This window comes from Erpetoichthys calabaricus, chromosome 5 (assembly GCF_900747795.2).
Source record: "Erpetoichthys calabaricus chromosome 5, fErpCal1.3, whole genome shotgun sequence".
Taxonomy (NCBI): domain Eukaryota; kingdom Metazoa; phylum Chordata; class Cladistia; order Polypteriformes; family Polypteridae; genus Erpetoichthys; species Erpetoichthys calabaricus.
This window is the reverse complement of record NC_041398.2, coordinates 170,691,334-170,708,189: the sequence shown is the minus strand read 5'-3', so window position 1 is coordinate 170,708,189 and position 16,856 is coordinate 170,691,334. Positions and strand designations below refer to the sequence as shown.

Here is a 16,856-nt window from a genome sequence, read left to right as displayed (position 1 = left end):
GCGTTGCTCTCGTGAAGTATGACAAACCGTATATGGCTGGTAGATAAAATATGAAATCACGTCAGGGGTCTCAACTTGTGAGTGCTTGTCCTTGGGTACATACCTTCATAGGGCAGAATGCTGTTAGATTTGTTTGAAGCTTTTTCTGACTGAGCAGAGGTAGCAGGAGCGTAGTTGCCTACAACTATGAATCATTTACCATGTGTCTGTGTCAATATGGAGTGCACCCTGCTGAAGCTCAGCCATGGAGCCTGCCTGCTACTATACAGATGAATTACTCTGCTCACATTTTCTTTTTAGTTGTCCTTGTTGATATGTTCTTATGCATAAATACCATGGGTACAGTAAGCTTATGCATTGTTGTTACACCATAGTTTTGAAACATACAAGTTTTACTTCTAGCATATACAGTGAAGTTGAAATATTGCTGCCATATGTTAGGAACGTGTACATTAGCGGGTCAGCTCAAGTTGGACGGTTGGGAGACAAAGTCAGAGAGGCGAGATTGCGTTTGTTTGGACATGTGCAGAGGAGAGAGGCTGGGTATATTGGGAGAAGCATGCTAAGGATAGAGCTGCCAGGCAAGAGAAAAAGAGGAAGGCCTAAGAGAAGGTTTATGGATGTGGTGAAAGAGGACATGCAGGTGATGGGTGTAACAGAACAAGATGCAGAGGAAAAAAGATATGGAAGAAGATGATCCGCTGTGGCGACCCCTAACGGGAGCAGCTGAAAGAAGAAGAATGTGAGGTATCAAAAAGATATGTTCTGGAAAGGATAAGTAGCAATTACTAAATAGCTAAAAATGGTGTTAAAATTAGATTGAGCCTATATATTTTAAAAATAAGTGCATCAACGTCTTGTTATGCATGTGCTAGTTAGTAAATAACAGGCACAGCTCTGCTGATCCCATAATGCAGACTACAGTCATTTTACATGGATTAAGTTTGTCAATAATTGCTGAGTTTCTGCTGTTTTGTAGATGGTTTTTCAATCATCCATCCATTTTTCATTCCTGTTTTCCCGAGTTTTGAGGCCTTGTAAATACTGCATGCTATAGTTCAGCAGTTAGTTGATCTGCTGTTTCAGCAACAACAGATCTGCACAAGAAACATTAAATTATCAGGATAAAAAAAAGCAATAGACATGCATTATGGGGAGTCTTGTACATGGAACTTGTATGTTATCTCATTTATGCAAAGACCCTGAGGAGTGCTGCATTTGGAGTTTGCATGTTCTCTCCATGAATGTGTGGATTCTGGTATTCATCTGTGTGGAGTTTCCTTTGTTTCCTCATGTTTAAATTTCAAATTGCACCATAAAATAATCTGAGTACTCTAATATTTTGTGGCATGTGTCAGTATGTGTGTGATTTTGTGCATGAATGCATAATTGTAACGAAACAAACAACAGAGGCAAAAAAAAAGTTTGGGGATCCACCCCGTATATATTTGAAAAATATGCTCAGCTGCGATTAAATAAACACAAATGAGTAGTCTCATTAGACGCAGTCCAACACATCACTAAGATAACATCAGGGGAGAATGGTGTCTTTATAGCGGGTAGGGAGGAAGAGGCGGGTCTGTGGAGCTGCATCTGGACGTGAGGTCAGGATTAGCAGTGCATGGGAGGGCTGTTAAGCCAGAACCAGAAGTGGAGTCTGTGGAGGAACCGGAAGTGACGTTAAGCAGGTTTTCCTTCTGTGGGTCAGTAGAGGAAGGATAAAAGGCATTAGTGCACACTGCCAACCCTTAGTCCGGCATAACAACACATTTAGTCAAGCCCATCGACTGCCTCCCAAGTGTATGTGTGCGACATCTAAAATGGTGTCCTGCTCAAGGTTGATTCCTGCCTTGCGGTCAATGCTGTCCAGATAGGCCTTATCTTGAATTAAATTATGCAGGTTTACAAAATGCATAAACAGCTGAAGGAATGACTTGCACCATTTTTAAAAGATGATTGATAAAAGAACAGTACATGCCTGCTTAGGTAAGTGTGGCAGCTTCCAGAAAAAGCTTTGTGTTCAACACTCTAGACATACTAAAAGATATATGCCATTAATTAGCTGCTCAAGGTTATAGCAAATGGGGAAAAAAGGGAAGATATACTGCAGCTTTGATCAATAATTTGCCACTTTTATTTTACAGGTCACACAAACAAATTGATGGAAACAGTCTTCCTGTTTAGTTTAAAATACTTTGAGCGTATTTATGCACTCAACAAAGGTTTATAGGCTTTATACGGTAAGTTCATTATTGTCACATGTTCAGACTTCAGTGAAATTCTTACTTGTCTGTGCTAGTCAACATGCGTCATTCTACAGTATAACAATAACATGCTAGCAGGAGCAGACAGCTGATTCAATGTATAAGATAACCTTGGCAACTAGACCTGACAAATGCAATACAGTACAATATCAGAAGAATTCTATTCAGGAAAACTAATGCGCTATTGCTTTTTATCATTTCACATATATGATAAAGGGGAAAAATGTTATGTTGATTGTGTGAATGCTAATAATATGATATAATTTGTTTAAGAACTTGATGGCTTTGTCAGATTGCCCAGTGCTCCTTTTTCATTGCACCACTATATTTTGGTTGTGTGTACAGTTGGTATTCCAAGTATAAGAGCGAAGTTAACTGTACAGTAGACTGCTGACTGAGAACCAGTCGCATGTGAGTTACGAGCTTTCTATGCATTTGATTTGTTTGGTCTATTTCAGAAGCTGTAAGACTGGAATACCTTGTGAGCTGAGAGTGTCACAGATTTCACCAATGCAGATTGTGTCCCTGACATGATGTACATGTCCGTTTAGGCACCTGCCAGTGGACAAATAAGATATTATTTAACTGTAGTTTATAATTCTGCTCATTCAATAAATCTTTAGAATTTTCTTTTGCTTCTGGACATTGATATTGTTTCTCACTTCAGGTATTGCCATTGTGGCAAATACTAAAACTCTCTAAGGGATGAACTGAAATTTTATACTTTGAGTACAGATTGTCCTCATGACCATGGATTGAATTGGTTTAGAAATTAAATGATATGAGTAGGCCAACTGGCTGTTCAGTTGCCTCTTGAAGGCATGTTTACTTAAATATTATCCCATTAATCTGCCTAATTTATGACTGCTACCTAAATATGATTTCTAGTTCTGACTTTACGATTTTCGTCTCTAGAAGAAAGCCTTATTTTAGCAGAAATAAGTAATGACTGTGTCTCATTTTTTTGCATTTTTGCAAATATGTATATATTGGGTTTCAACACAAACATTTAAACATTCATTTCTTTGCTGTTCTAGTTCTGTTTCTTGACTACAATTACAATTAATGTTTTGGCTCTGGTTATGTGTGTTACATTTTGGTTTTCACATTCCGGCCCTCAATTTGACTATGAATTTTGTTTCACCTATTGAACCTTCGTTGTTTATTTTTTGACTTCCTAGTTACAACACAGCCATTGTTGGTTTTTGTCTACTAAAAATTCCTTTTCTAAATAAATTCTGCTATTGCTCCCATTCAGTCAGTACATTTTATCATTATTCTAATGAAGCCATTAAGCTTCTTATTTTAGAATGGCCACTGTGTCAATCATTGCATGTTGTTTTCAGTTACTGTGCCTTTTGCCAGTCATGAGATACAGAAATTATGTGATGTATTATGTCCTCTCCCCCCAACTAAATAAGATGGTGGCACAAAGCTTCTGTCACCCAAGCACCAGATTGATTCCTTTAACAAAAAATCTGGATGTGAGCGTCAGTAGGCTTTGCGCCCTAGGAATCAAGTTACCCAAACTATTCTATGAAATTTCAGTAATTATTTACCGCTGTGATGCTGATCTTTCTGGTCATAAAATAGGTCATTATGATAGTATTTGACAAGAAGAATTCATAATTAATTTCAAAATTACAGTAGTTAAGGGCTCCTCTAGAGTGCCTGTTTCTCTTTGGGTCAAAAACTGTTCAGCACATCATCATCTCAATACAGGCTTAAGTTTCGAGTTTGGTGTTCTGTCCAACCATTTTAGCTCCAGATTTGTCCTCGAGAAACTGTGACAAACAGACACACACAGACAGACACACACCCATTATTGAGATATCAATGTTTTCAGCATCAGGGGACCCTAAAACGTTGAGATCTGTCGAAAAACAGGAGATCAAAATTTTTGATGAATCTAAAGCTTTCGCTCCTACCCCATAGATGACAGGTTATGGTGGGGGAGTGTGCAAAGCAACAATGAAGATTAATGGTAGCTAAGGGCAAATAGAAAAAGTTAGTTTGAAGACTTTGGATTTGTGTTTTGGCTTTGACATTTGGTTCTGACAGCTTCTTTTGGCTTACAAACTATTGCTTTAACATTTCTGTCTGCTCCTGTTCATTCCCTTCATCTCTTGGTCATTTTCTATCACACCAAAATCCCACTAAGACCTGTCTCACATCAGGTCATCATAACAAAATGCAGCATGTACCTCATGAACGTTTGTTTTTGGGCCAGCTGTGATACATTGTGGTCCCCTTAAATCAATACTGCTCCTTTTTTAACAGTAACAAATTTTAAATGTTGTGCTTTTCAGCATTCTGAGTTTCAACTTTTATTGCTTTTACTTTTCTCTTATCTTCCATCCTATTGTAACAAGAGAAACTAATTCATGAGAACTTGATGGCACCACTGTTAGGTTAGTTCGATGTGACCAACCCCCTAACACCACCAACAAAATACATTGCATTTGAAGTGGCAACAGGTGGCCAAAGGTTTGTCGAGGAATACTCCAAAATGAAAAGATAAAGGCCATCAGTCACTCAATACCAAAAAAAGAAGAAGAGGTGAGGTAAATTAATACAGAGGTCATTGCGTAAATCATGTTTTTATCACCACAGTGTGATGGCATCAGTATCACTGTTAGCACAAATGAAAGCCACATAAATTTGAATTTATTGTGGATTTCCCCTTGGGATTAATAAAGTATCTATCTATCTATCTATCTATCTATCTATCTATCTATCTATCTATCTATCTATCTATCTATCTATCTATCTATCTATCTATCTATCTATCTAAAGTCACTATGCTAGATTGTAGGATGTGCAAAGTTAGCCTGCAGGCTGTTAACTACCTGCTTGTACTTAGCTCCCTGTATTTTCTTTTCTTCATATGCATAATGGTGCTGTTAGACATTATAGACATTACCAGGATGATCATCACCAGGTTCTGTAGTGGTCAGAAAGGTTTTAAGGAAAACATTGTGCATTCAGCCTGAAGGTACTGTAATCTCACAATAATTTTCTAATTAATCTTACCAACCAAGCATAGCTCCATAGCCATATTAAGTCAACAAGGAATATGTCTCAGGATTTGATTGTGTTTATATCCCGAATCGTTTAATAGCTGCAATCAGTGATGGGGTCAGTAATATAATAATAAAAGGTAATAAGGGCAACTACTTAATGTATTTTATAGCACTGTCATTCAGGTGAATTTCTACAATAAGTACAGCCACCCTCAAAAAACACGCATACCTCAGCTATCCTGAACAATGTTATGCCAGTCCTTAAATTTCTTTTAAAATTGTTAAGTTTAAGTGATATAATTTATAACATACATAGCTCCAGAGATAATTGTGTTCTTTAATTTATTCTTACATTCATAAATTTTTATTTTGCATTTGCTTTAAAGCACCTGTTTACAATATTTATTATTATTATTAACGCAGTCATTGTCTAACCCACTTAGTCCTGAACAGGATGCTGGAGCCTATCCCAGCTTGCATAAGGCGAGAACAAACCCTGGACAGAATGCCAGTGCATCTCAGGGCAAACACACACACACACACACTAGTGCCACTTTAGTACCACCAATCCACCTAACCTGCATGTCTATGGACTATGGGAGGAAACTGAAGCACCCGGAGGAAGCCCATTCAGATGTCAGGAGAACATGTACACTCCACGCAGGGAGGACACAGGACATGAACCCTTTTGTCCTTACTGCGAGGCAGCAGCGCTACAACTGTGCCAGTGTGCTGTCCTATTGTTATTATTAATATTTATAATTACCTTATCTGCACTTTGCACATGTTTAGTTTGCCATTACTTCATATTAAGACATCTGTGTTCTTTTACTGACAATGTATGTGCATTTATTTTGGTCTGGTGATTTTTTTCCCCCCAATGATAATCTTTACCTTAAGTCCCCACAAGGAAATGTCACTGTATGTTCATGTCTGCTGTCCATCTTGGCTTTTAAAATTAGCATTACTTTAGAGCAGAAGCAGTATATTTAAATATGATTTTGTCATCCCTTTTATCTGAATGCCTTTACTTGAAAGCTGTCCACTTGAGGAAGTGCCTACTCTGCATCAATAGTACCAGCATAATTTGTTTAATTTGCTGATCTGCCAAAAGCTAAATAAACAGAACACACAAAGCATGTTAAGGGTCCCAAAAGAGCAAATAAAGATGCTCCCCTACTCCCCTCATTCTACGACTTACCAGTCTTGATGATCTATAGCTATAAAAGCATCCTTTTTATTTGCAGGTGTTTCAAGTTTTATTGACAGTAAACGGAGAATAAATATTTTAGACTGTGATGCTCGTGGTCATAAAGGGAACAGCATCACTCACTGAGGGGGAAAAGAGAATCACATCTTTCTCCAATGAATCATGAGTCACACTGCCCAGGGATTTTTACCTTGTGAGAAGCAAGACCAAGTCTTCAGTATAGGGAGCCTCCCAACAATAGTAAGTGAGGATTATTGATCTCACTGCCCAGACAGAAGGTGTTATCTGACAACTCAGCCATTCAAAAGCTGTTCAAAGTGAGCAGTTGTACCCGAGGAGACATGTTAGCCAATGACAGCCCTGTCAAAAGGCGCCTCGATGCCCAAACACCCTTCTGTGCGTACACATTGGTTAGCGCGCGCTCTCTCTCTCTCTCTCTCTGTCTCTCTTTCTCTCTCTCTCTCTACCTCACACTGCTTTGCTGAGCTACAATATAAGTCACTGTCTCGCCAGCCATCGTATGCTTGCCCTAAACGATCACGTCCGTCCGCCCATCTGAAGTCAGATCAGCTAATCCTCTTACAGTTCAGTGATGTTCAGCGTAGATTAGTTTAAGAGAGCTAAATCAGATTCCAAATGTGCCTCCTTGTTTTGTTTTTTGTTTAGTGTGACTATTTGTTTATTTATTTTTTGCCTTTTCTTCTGAGTAAAATGGAAAGAGAATTATAAAGCAAAAAAGGGGGGAAACTAAACGCCCAGGACTCAAGAATAACATTTCTGAGTCCTGACGAGAAAGAGGGAAACCAGAATAGAGACACACCAGTATTGTGCCAGGAGCCCATTACCATGAAGGCTCTCTTATTATTGGTCTTACCCTGGCTAAGTCCGGCTAACTACACGGACAATGTGGGTAATCTGCACTTCCTGTATTCAGAACTGTAAGTACTCCACCTGCTCTCTTACTCTTTTGCATGTGCTTTTTAATGAGCGGAACTACTCTAGCAAGGACGGCAATACATGCTATCGGTTCATCTTGTGTCTTTGTTACCGGCTACAGAACCAGTGATGAATGGCGAGCCGGAGAGATACCTGGATGCTAATGTGTGCTTTACGACGGCAGTGGTGTAATTTGGGATATTACATGGCTCTGGTTAGAAGAAGCCGCTGTGCTTGGCCGGCAGCTTCTCATCTGTCAGCCTTTTTCATAGAGAGCCGCTTCACAATGCGCTCGCTGTACAAACGAGCACGGGAAAGATGCTGCGTACAGTTAGAATTTATTTATTGCGTGCACTTGGACGATCCCGCGAAGGAAATACGAGGAAGGGGTTCGGCAGGTGCATGCGAAACCAGGAGCTGCTTCTGCAGTTCATTCGGTGGGGCTGAAAACATTCAAATGATCTGGAGTTAATATTAGGACAGGGCTAGTAGAAGTGGTCACCCTATAAGGTTAATTGTAACCGGCAGCGATTGAAAAGGCTTCGTAGAATGTATGTTAACTACTAGATGCGTACAGTTGTGCATGAGGATACATATACTGTATGTGACGGTGACAGTTAAATGTGTCTAGCTCTCATGAACAGCTCTTCGTAGCTATCTAATAGAGAACTTTTCATATGTATCTCTTTGATTTTCAATAGAATGCAACTATCTATTATATATGGCACTTTACGTAGCTATCCTATATAGCAACATTCAGATATATCTGTCTCCAATGTAGTGCCTTTATTTAATGTCTGTCTGTAATGCATTGCCTTTCATATACCTATGTCTCGTGTACAGTGCCTTTTCATTACTATCTATTATATAGCACCTTGCACGTCTTCGGTTTCTTACATAATGCCCTTAGGATCTCTTACTCATTGGTTTTTTATCATCTCTTATTACAGTACCTTTTAATATCTGTCCATCACTCAGCAAAATAGAATGCATATTAGCAAAATATGAGATAGGTGGACAGTTATTATATGCACTACTTTCTATCTATGTATCATATACCACCTTTCATATGCATCTATCTCTTATATGATGCCTTTAATTAATGTATTATCTCTTATGTTGTGCCTTTTTATGTCTGTCTCCAGTACAGTACAGTACTTTTTCATTACTATATTATACTGCACCTTTCCTATCTTATGCCTCTATTTCCTGCATAGTGTCTATAGATGGATAGAACTTTATTTGTCCCCTATTTCTTATATAATTCATTTAATATTTGTTTATATATATATATATATATATGTGTGTGTCTGTGTGTGTGTGTGTATATATATATATATATATATATATATATATATATATATATGTAAGTACTGTATATAATGAGTTTTAAGAACTATCTGTCTCTTATATAGTGCATTTCTTAGATGTCTCCTAACTCATATATTGCCTTTTATCTATCCACTTCTTATATATCATCTTTCCTATGTATCTATCACTTGCAGTTCTTTTTCATTCCTATTTATCTATGTCTGGTGTTTGTTTTAAGTGCTTTTGCCTCATCTCTTTATATTTTTGTCAAACTGTACCGTTTTGGTAGTGAAATATGCATAATAAATGCACTGTATATGTAGCTTGATATGTATATATTTAAGTGCATAGAAATATATGTTTGTTGATATTTATCTGCATATTTTTATTGATGCAGACGTGCGTATTGAAACTGAATTTCTGAACTGAAATATTCATTTGTTTGCTTGTTCTGTGTTGCAATATGTATTTAGGAGATACAGTAAACTTGCCTTTTTAAATAGTTGTGATTGTTTTTAATGATCTTTTTATAACATATGAGCTAAATTTGACTCTTTTTTAATAGTTCGGTCCTATTTTGAAATGGCTTCAGAAGCTAAAAATAATAAAAACCTGTTACATGTAATGCAAGTATATTAATAAATATTATAATGTCTCCTTGCTGAAACCAAGAATTAGCTCTTGGTCTATACCTGTGTGGCATTTGCTTTGGTTTTTCTTGTGCTTAATTTCCTCTTACTTCCCAAAGATGTGCAGGTCACATCGAGTGGCACGTTTAAATCTAAAGTGTTTGAGTGACTGTGTACCCTACAGTGGACTGGTATTGCTCACAGAATATGTTTCTGCTTTTTCTCTGATGCTATATGGGCTCTATCACCCTCTAACTCTTTAATTAGTAATGCATATTGCATGCACTGTTATGTGTAAATGTGTGAAATGGTATATGAATCTCCAAAGCAGGTTCAAAAATTGTGCGATGAATGGATTCCCAAGTATAATGTACAGTAATAATCATGATTAAATGTAGGATGGTCAATAAAAAAAACTCTGAATAAAATGTAAGGAGCTTTGTTATTGTTTATAAAGCAATCTCTTTCCATTTCCAAGAAAACAATCACTTTGATTTTATTTTTACGTTGAATGTTATATTTCAAGTATCTTGATCATCATTTCCAAATTTTCACAGAAGGGCTAAGCACAGCTACTGAATTTACTGACAAAACATCCATCTATTTTTCTAAACCCACTTATCCAGGGCAAGGTTGTGGCGAAACTGAAACCTAATTCAGCAAGCAGTAGACACAAGGCAGGATCAATCTCTAGACAGGGTAGCAGCCCATTGCAATTTGAACTCACACATCAGAGGCCAATTTAGCATCATCTGTCCACTTAATCTGCAGACCCATGCAGACACGTGGAGAACATGCAAACTTCATGCAGGGATCACCCAAGACTAGAACAAAGGTCTGCTTGTTTCGAAGCAGCAGTGCTACCACTGTGCCACCATCATAGTCAAAAAATCTTCTTATTCTGATTTAGGGTCACAAGAGGCTGGGGCCTGTCCTGGCAGAGCTGTATTTTGATGTCCATTAAAGATCAGGAGGTTTCTCTTCTTCAAAGTCTCTGTTAATGTATCTCTGGGTTGTGTGACCTTTCAGCTGAATAATAAATTAAAGACTGCTAAATAATTTATCAATGACATACAGTATGTATTATGCTGCATTATGTAATATTGCAGAAGATTAAAATGTAATTTAAAAATATGTAGTCCCCCCTTAATTTCTTTTTTTTAATCTGTTGTTGTGTTGTTACTTTTTAATAATTTGTTTTTATATTATTACAGGTGCTTTTGTGCTTGATTTTTTTCCAGTGTTTCTACATGAGCTCAGCTCACTCTCCCTGGCAGTTAATGGTGCAGACACATTTTATCACAGTCCAAAAAGAACAGGGAGAAGGGGTTTGCTGGCTTCAGATTCCCCTTTGCTACTGTATGTGTATTACACTAAAATGTTACATCAATTCATATACGATATTTGGCAATATGTTTGTCTGTGAACCAAGAAATTCATCTCAGCAGATTCAGTGTTCAAAACCACTAGAAAATCCAGCCTTGCTTCCAAATGCAGTGTCTCTATACATCTGTTTTGTGGTTTGTAGATTGGAGACAAGACAGTGAGACAGAAACATTATTTAACAAGCAGAAAATTACTACATGGAGAGGTGTCGTCAATGGTCTAGCCTCATTTGATTATTATTTGGAAGCCCCTAATTTTAATTCAGTGTTAGTTGTAGAAACCGCTGTCGACATTTCTGCAATAGACAAGTATCAGCATTGGACTGATGAGTGAAATACAGTGTGAGTGTGTGTGTGTGTGTACAGCATTACCATGAAACCGGGGAAAAATGATTGGAAACTTGCCTATGGTTTTAGTAGACCTTAAAATATCAAAATTAGGGCATGCATTCCCTGGCTCAGACTCACTGAAAAAATCTTTTTTTTTAGAGAGAGAGAATAAAGCATTAAGTATATGTTACTGGGTTATGAAAAATAGTGATAAAGAAGTTTTCAAAAAATAGTTTGATTTGTTTAATGTACAAAACACTGACCAAATAAATGAAAAACCTAAATTGTCTCAATAGGGCATTAGGCCACCACAAGCAATAAAGCAATAACGCAATAAAGGTTTAGACACTTTAGAAATATCTGGAAGTTTATTGGAGGGTAATGACTGCAATTTTTAGAGTGTTCACCATAGAAACACTTGGTAAGGCTTCACTACAGAATCCATAAGTTATCAGCTGGGTTCAGATTTCATTGATCATTCAGTGTGGTGGTGGGATGAATTATTGTCATCCTGAAAGATTGCACTTCCACTAGGGATGAAATAGGACAAATGAGATCCTTCAGAGCAGCTAAACATTTCATTTTTGCTGTGGACCTAAAATGCTCTACAGCCTAAAAGGTTCCTCCAGATCTCTTCAGTGATGAGAAATGAGCATTCAGGCCTATAGATGACATTTGGTGTGAGCATGTATGCATTACAAAAATAAAAATTACTAATTTTGAAATACGGCCAAGCATAGGGAGCAGTGGATTTTAACTTCATAAGACAATCTGTTAGACATTTGCATGTTCCTCTCAGGTCCGTGTGGTTACTGAAGTGTCAAAAGCTTGCAGGTCAGGTTTGTTTGGCCTTCTAAAAGTGTCTGGTTAGTTGGAAATCTCCCACAGTTATTGGAATAAGCAAATGAATGAACTTACACCCTTTTTTTTTTTACTGAACTCCTATGCTTGTTCATTGTCATTTCCCGTGACAATAAGCAGTTGAGGGATTATTATAATTGTCACAAACGAGGACTGTCTCCTTAAGATTATTGCAATGAATTTAAATGGAGACTGCAAGAAAAACAAAGTGGCAACCCATTTTAGATGATACAATAAGAGGCAAACAAAGTATAAAGGGGTAAAGTCATTAGCAGCTTCTTTTTCAAGTCACACAGGCTATTTAGAAGTTGCCTCAATACGTGACACTGAAACATGGCAAAAGTATAGCCCATTACATACACATTCACTCAAGTGCTACGCCAAGAAATATTGTTCAGGCATTAAAGCAGACAGTGTGTATTATAGGAGTAAAAGGCATGAACAATCACCAGTGGTATATATTGGGGCCAGGGCAGAAACCTCAAGATTACAGTACAATGTCTCTGCTATGTATTTATCCATTCTAGCACAAGAGAGGGTGTTTAATTTAGTATTCTGTGATGCAGAAAAACAAAATTAAACATTTCAATTACCATCATTTAAATACTCACCAAATGAAACAGTCTGTCTTAGTCGAATATACTGCTGCCCTACTGATCATCCAGAGTAGGAGTCCCTTATTTGTATTTCAACAGTCACTGACCAAGGTGGAAATTCTTCACATCTGCTGCCACCTGTTGGCTCTGATCTCCCTTATATGTGTGCTTCTCAGATCACCTGACTAAAAAATCCAATAGTATTTCTGAAGGCATTGCATGGCAGAATTTCCTCTGGTCCATCTTGAATGAAGCTGTTAAAACTATTACTTATTATTAAATGTCAGTCCTTTCTCAGAAGCATTCCTGGAAATTTGTTTTATGTGAGCTTCATCAGTAGGTCAGTCATAGCAATGTTGTTGTTTTCAATCAATCTCATTAATGTCATGACAGACTGTATGTATGGATGTAAGTGTACTGCATATACAGAATATATACTATATATAGTATTGCCTGAGTTACATTTACCTGGTAGTGTGTTACACCTCCTTTGGTCTTCAGAATAGCATGTACATGGATTTTAAAAGATGCCACTTGTAGTATTCAGGAATGTTGTACCATGGGCAAATTATTGCGCTGCACAGCTGCTGCAAACTGGACGGCTGCACAGTCTTGTTGTGAGCAGCACTTTCCACCTCATCCCAAATATTCTCAAAAGCCATGAGATCGGGGCACTTTGAAGGCCACTGGTGCCATGAAAACTCACTGCCATGTTTACAGAACTGTTCAGTGATGATGTGTGTTTTATGATGTGGTGCTTTATCATGCTAGAAGTGTCCATCTAAATAAACTTTATCCTCGAAAGTAAGAAAAGATGTGTGAATAACCCTTGTGATATAGATGTTGTTCTTTGTGTGTCAGAGTGCCCTAATATGTGCCAGGAAAACATTAGCCACACCATCACAGAGCCGCCATTGGCCTGTACTATTGACGACATAGACTCATGCTGCTTGCATCAAATTCTGATCCTTCCATCAGCATAGTTTGTCTCATCACACAACATTTTCCACTCATCGTTCCAGGTTTGATGCTTTTGTACCCACTGTAGTTTTTCCTTAACAAAACCTGAAATAGTCTTCAGGCACGCATTCTGAGAAGACATTCTGCACACCAATGTTAATTTTGCATGTGGTTTGCTTGTATGATTCTTGCCATTCTCCTTTGACCCCTCTGATCCAGAAGCTGTTTTCGTCCATAGAATTAATGGTCATTTTTTACATTTCACAACATTCTTGGTAACCCCCTGTCAGCCCATGCTGACAGCTGTTTGGGACATGACCACAGCAAATGAGGTGCTTATTGCCAACTGTCATGCTGTGCCCAGAGTCTTAAGGGTCACTCGTTTTGCCCATTCTAATGCTAAGTTGAACAATAAATGATGCTAGAAGTCAGTCTGATTTGCATAACATACTGCTATTATGTGACACGTGACATATTGCAATGTAGAGTCTGTGCAGAGATGGGGAGGGAGTATCTAATAAACTGATAAATTGGTCTATATGTGTATTATAAATTTAAAATGAATACATGTGTGTATATGTCGCATTTGTTTTCTTGGTCTGTGGGGTTAATGTAAAGTGATGCCTCATTGGTTATCGGCCAAGCAATGTTTCCATCGTTTGTTCTGTAGTTGTAAGCAATGACTGGACATCATGCATAGATGGTAAAATTACCTTCTCTTCTCTCAGGCAGTCAGTAGCCCTGCCAAAAGGCATCTGTTAAAATCTCAATAGCTCTTATGAGCTGCTTTAAAGGGTGTGGGTCTAAATACTGCTAAGAGACAAATGGTGGACAACCTAGGGTGACTTTTATTTATGGTATCCTTGCTCAATAGATTGTCGTCATAACACGCACAACAAATAATACACATTGAGTAGAACTATACACATGGGGAATGACCGCAGGTTTTAAGTCTTAAAGCTGAGTTGGTAGATTTTCACTTTGCCTAGCAATCAAAAAATTGAAAAGCCGTTGATTTCTTTAGAAAGAATAATAGAACTGCTAAACAGAGCCTCAAAACTTTCCCACCATCCCCCTCCACCAGATTTTCTCTGACCATTGTTTTGTTCTACCAGCATATTAATGCAGTAGAGCGCTGATCCTTTTGCAGGATTACATTGCTGTTTATACCAGAGTAATCTCAAAATAAAGATTTAGCTTGTTATAATGGCTTTTAAGGTCTCAGTAAGGAAGTTCAACTTTGCCTTTCATGATACTGCAAATTCCCTTTTCACGTTGCTAGCCTCCCTGTTGTTATAATGTCATGGTTAATTGGTGCATAACATGTATTGGGTTTAATTGCAACGTGTTACCTTGATTCCTCACTGCTGTGCAAGTTCATTGCATTTGTAATTTCAACATAAAATAATCGTTCAAGCCATACATACAGGAAGTAGAGAAGGAAACGGAATCAAATGTTTTCCTAAACCTTTTTTCAGTTCCAGGAGCCTATCAGAACAATATTCATTGCAAGGCAGGAACCAACCCCACCAAACATGCAAGTCTATCATGTGGCGCACCCACCAGTGCAGTTTAGTCAATTTGCAACCTAATATGAATTACTATGGGATGTGAAAGGAAAACTGCAGGATCACATTCAAAGCAGAAACCAACCCTAAATGGGACATGACTTCTATACGAAACCCATTCTCACTCCTTCATGTATATAGCGCTAATTTTGACTGGCCAGTTGAGCTAGCAAATACAGCGCGTCTTTGTAAAACAGCAGAAAAGTAGAGTACCTGGAGAAAATCCTCACAAATGTTAGGAGGGATATGTAAACTCCAACAAGGTCGTGAGCCTGGTCCCTGAAGCTGTGTGCTTCTCTCTTAGTCTGAGAATAACCAAGTTTTCTGCAGCTACTATATCTGTTTAGCCACTAGAGGAAGTCTTTGTAATGCTGCAGACCAAATCCACTGTATACTGTGTCTTATAGAAAAGAAAACCAATGAAGAATAACTTGAAAGGCATTTATTATAGGAAGACATCATCTTTGAGGTCATGCATTTATCACTTTTGCTGGGAAATGTGTTAATTGGATGTTTTTTGTCATATTTTTTTATTCTTATGACATGTAATGTGTACCCTTCATTGGACTGACATCCCATGCAGGGCCAGTTTCTTGTTGCTGTTCAAGTGATCTCCCAGAATTTTAACATTGGATTGAGAAGATTCAGAAAAATGAATGGATGGATATCTAACAGAGTGAGTTAGTTGGTAATTACAACCAGAGTATGTCAGCGTATGTCCACCATGGTGTTACTGCACACAGCTAACCAAACACCATTTTTGCTGGCATGTCCTTTTCTTAGCACAAACATCTCTCAAGTCAAAGCTTTCTAGTTGCACCACCTTTGTCATCTTGCTCTGTCCCACTATGAGGATGCATTAAATATAAACTGGCTTGGCATGCTCTGCCCACACTCTGTCAAGCGTCTCCCGGGAGGAGCTAACATTCAGTGCAAACCTGCGAGTGTCCAGATGCATTATTTATCACGCATCAGCGACTTTTAACAAGTGAGCCATGGGGAACCATAATGTTTATTTCTTGTCATTTTTATGTTTTTGCTTCAATCCTCTGCTCAATGCTTTAGGATATGTGAAAAGGAAAATCGCAATTTATTCTTATTGATAGCCTGGTATCTACTCTGCTCACTCAGATGAGAATGTCCAGCAAGTGCAGCTAAATGAAAAATGACAGGCCAAGGTGAGAGGGCAACATTTTCTGCTAGTCACCAAACTGGTGATTAAACTATGCTGCCAAATTATTTATGTGGATCTTATTTTGAAGGCTTCTTTATGTGCCACTCATTCTGCCTGCAATTTATTGATTCCATATTGCAAATATTCACAGAGAATTCTAGTATGAGCTTCTTTTTGGAAGGTGCATGCATACAGGGTCTGGGGAGATCTCTGGCAGTCATTGTGCTCTTCTCAAAGTGAATAGCTGCAATGGTGAAAGAGACTTGCTTATTTATATGTGCAACAGTCAAGAGAGCATGAATCCAATATGGTTAGACTGCTCCTGTACAGGCCAGACAAAATTTGATTTAAATACATTTTAAAAATCTAGAATGGCAAGGAGAAGTAAAGTGTACCTAAATGTAAGGGTCAGTGCTGCTGCATCACAGCTCCAAAGTCTTTTGTTCCACATCTGGCCCGGTCACTTGATGTTCTGAGTTTGAGTCACAGGCTCCAGAATCTAAATCTGATTACTGGTCCATTCACTCTCTATGTCAAGTTTGCACATACAGACTGTATTAGTGTAGCCTTTTCTCTAGATACTCCAGCTTTCCTCATACAGCATATACT

At 38.1% G+C, this 16,856-nt stretch overlaps 1 protein-coding gene across 3 annotated transcripts in view; it reads left to right on the top strand.

The window, feature by feature from the left end:
* lnx1 (ligand of numb-protein X 1) overlaps nucleotides 1-16,856 on the top strand; it is a 282,952-nt gene that overhangs the window by 151,982 nt on the left and 114,114 nt on the right. Inside the window, exon 1 of one of the 3 annotated variants that reach the window (XM_028802224.2) lies at nucleotides 6,987-7,435. The exons of the other annotated variants lie outside the window; for them this stretch is intronic. Within the exon in view, the coding sequence (XP_028658057.2) occupies nucleotides 7,344-7,435 (92 nt within the window). The 5' untranslated portion in view covers nucleotides 6,987-7,343. Of the gene's footprint in view, nucleotides 1-6,986; nucleotides 7,436-16,856 lie in introns of those variants that run through there. 3 annotated transcript variants of the gene reach the window in all.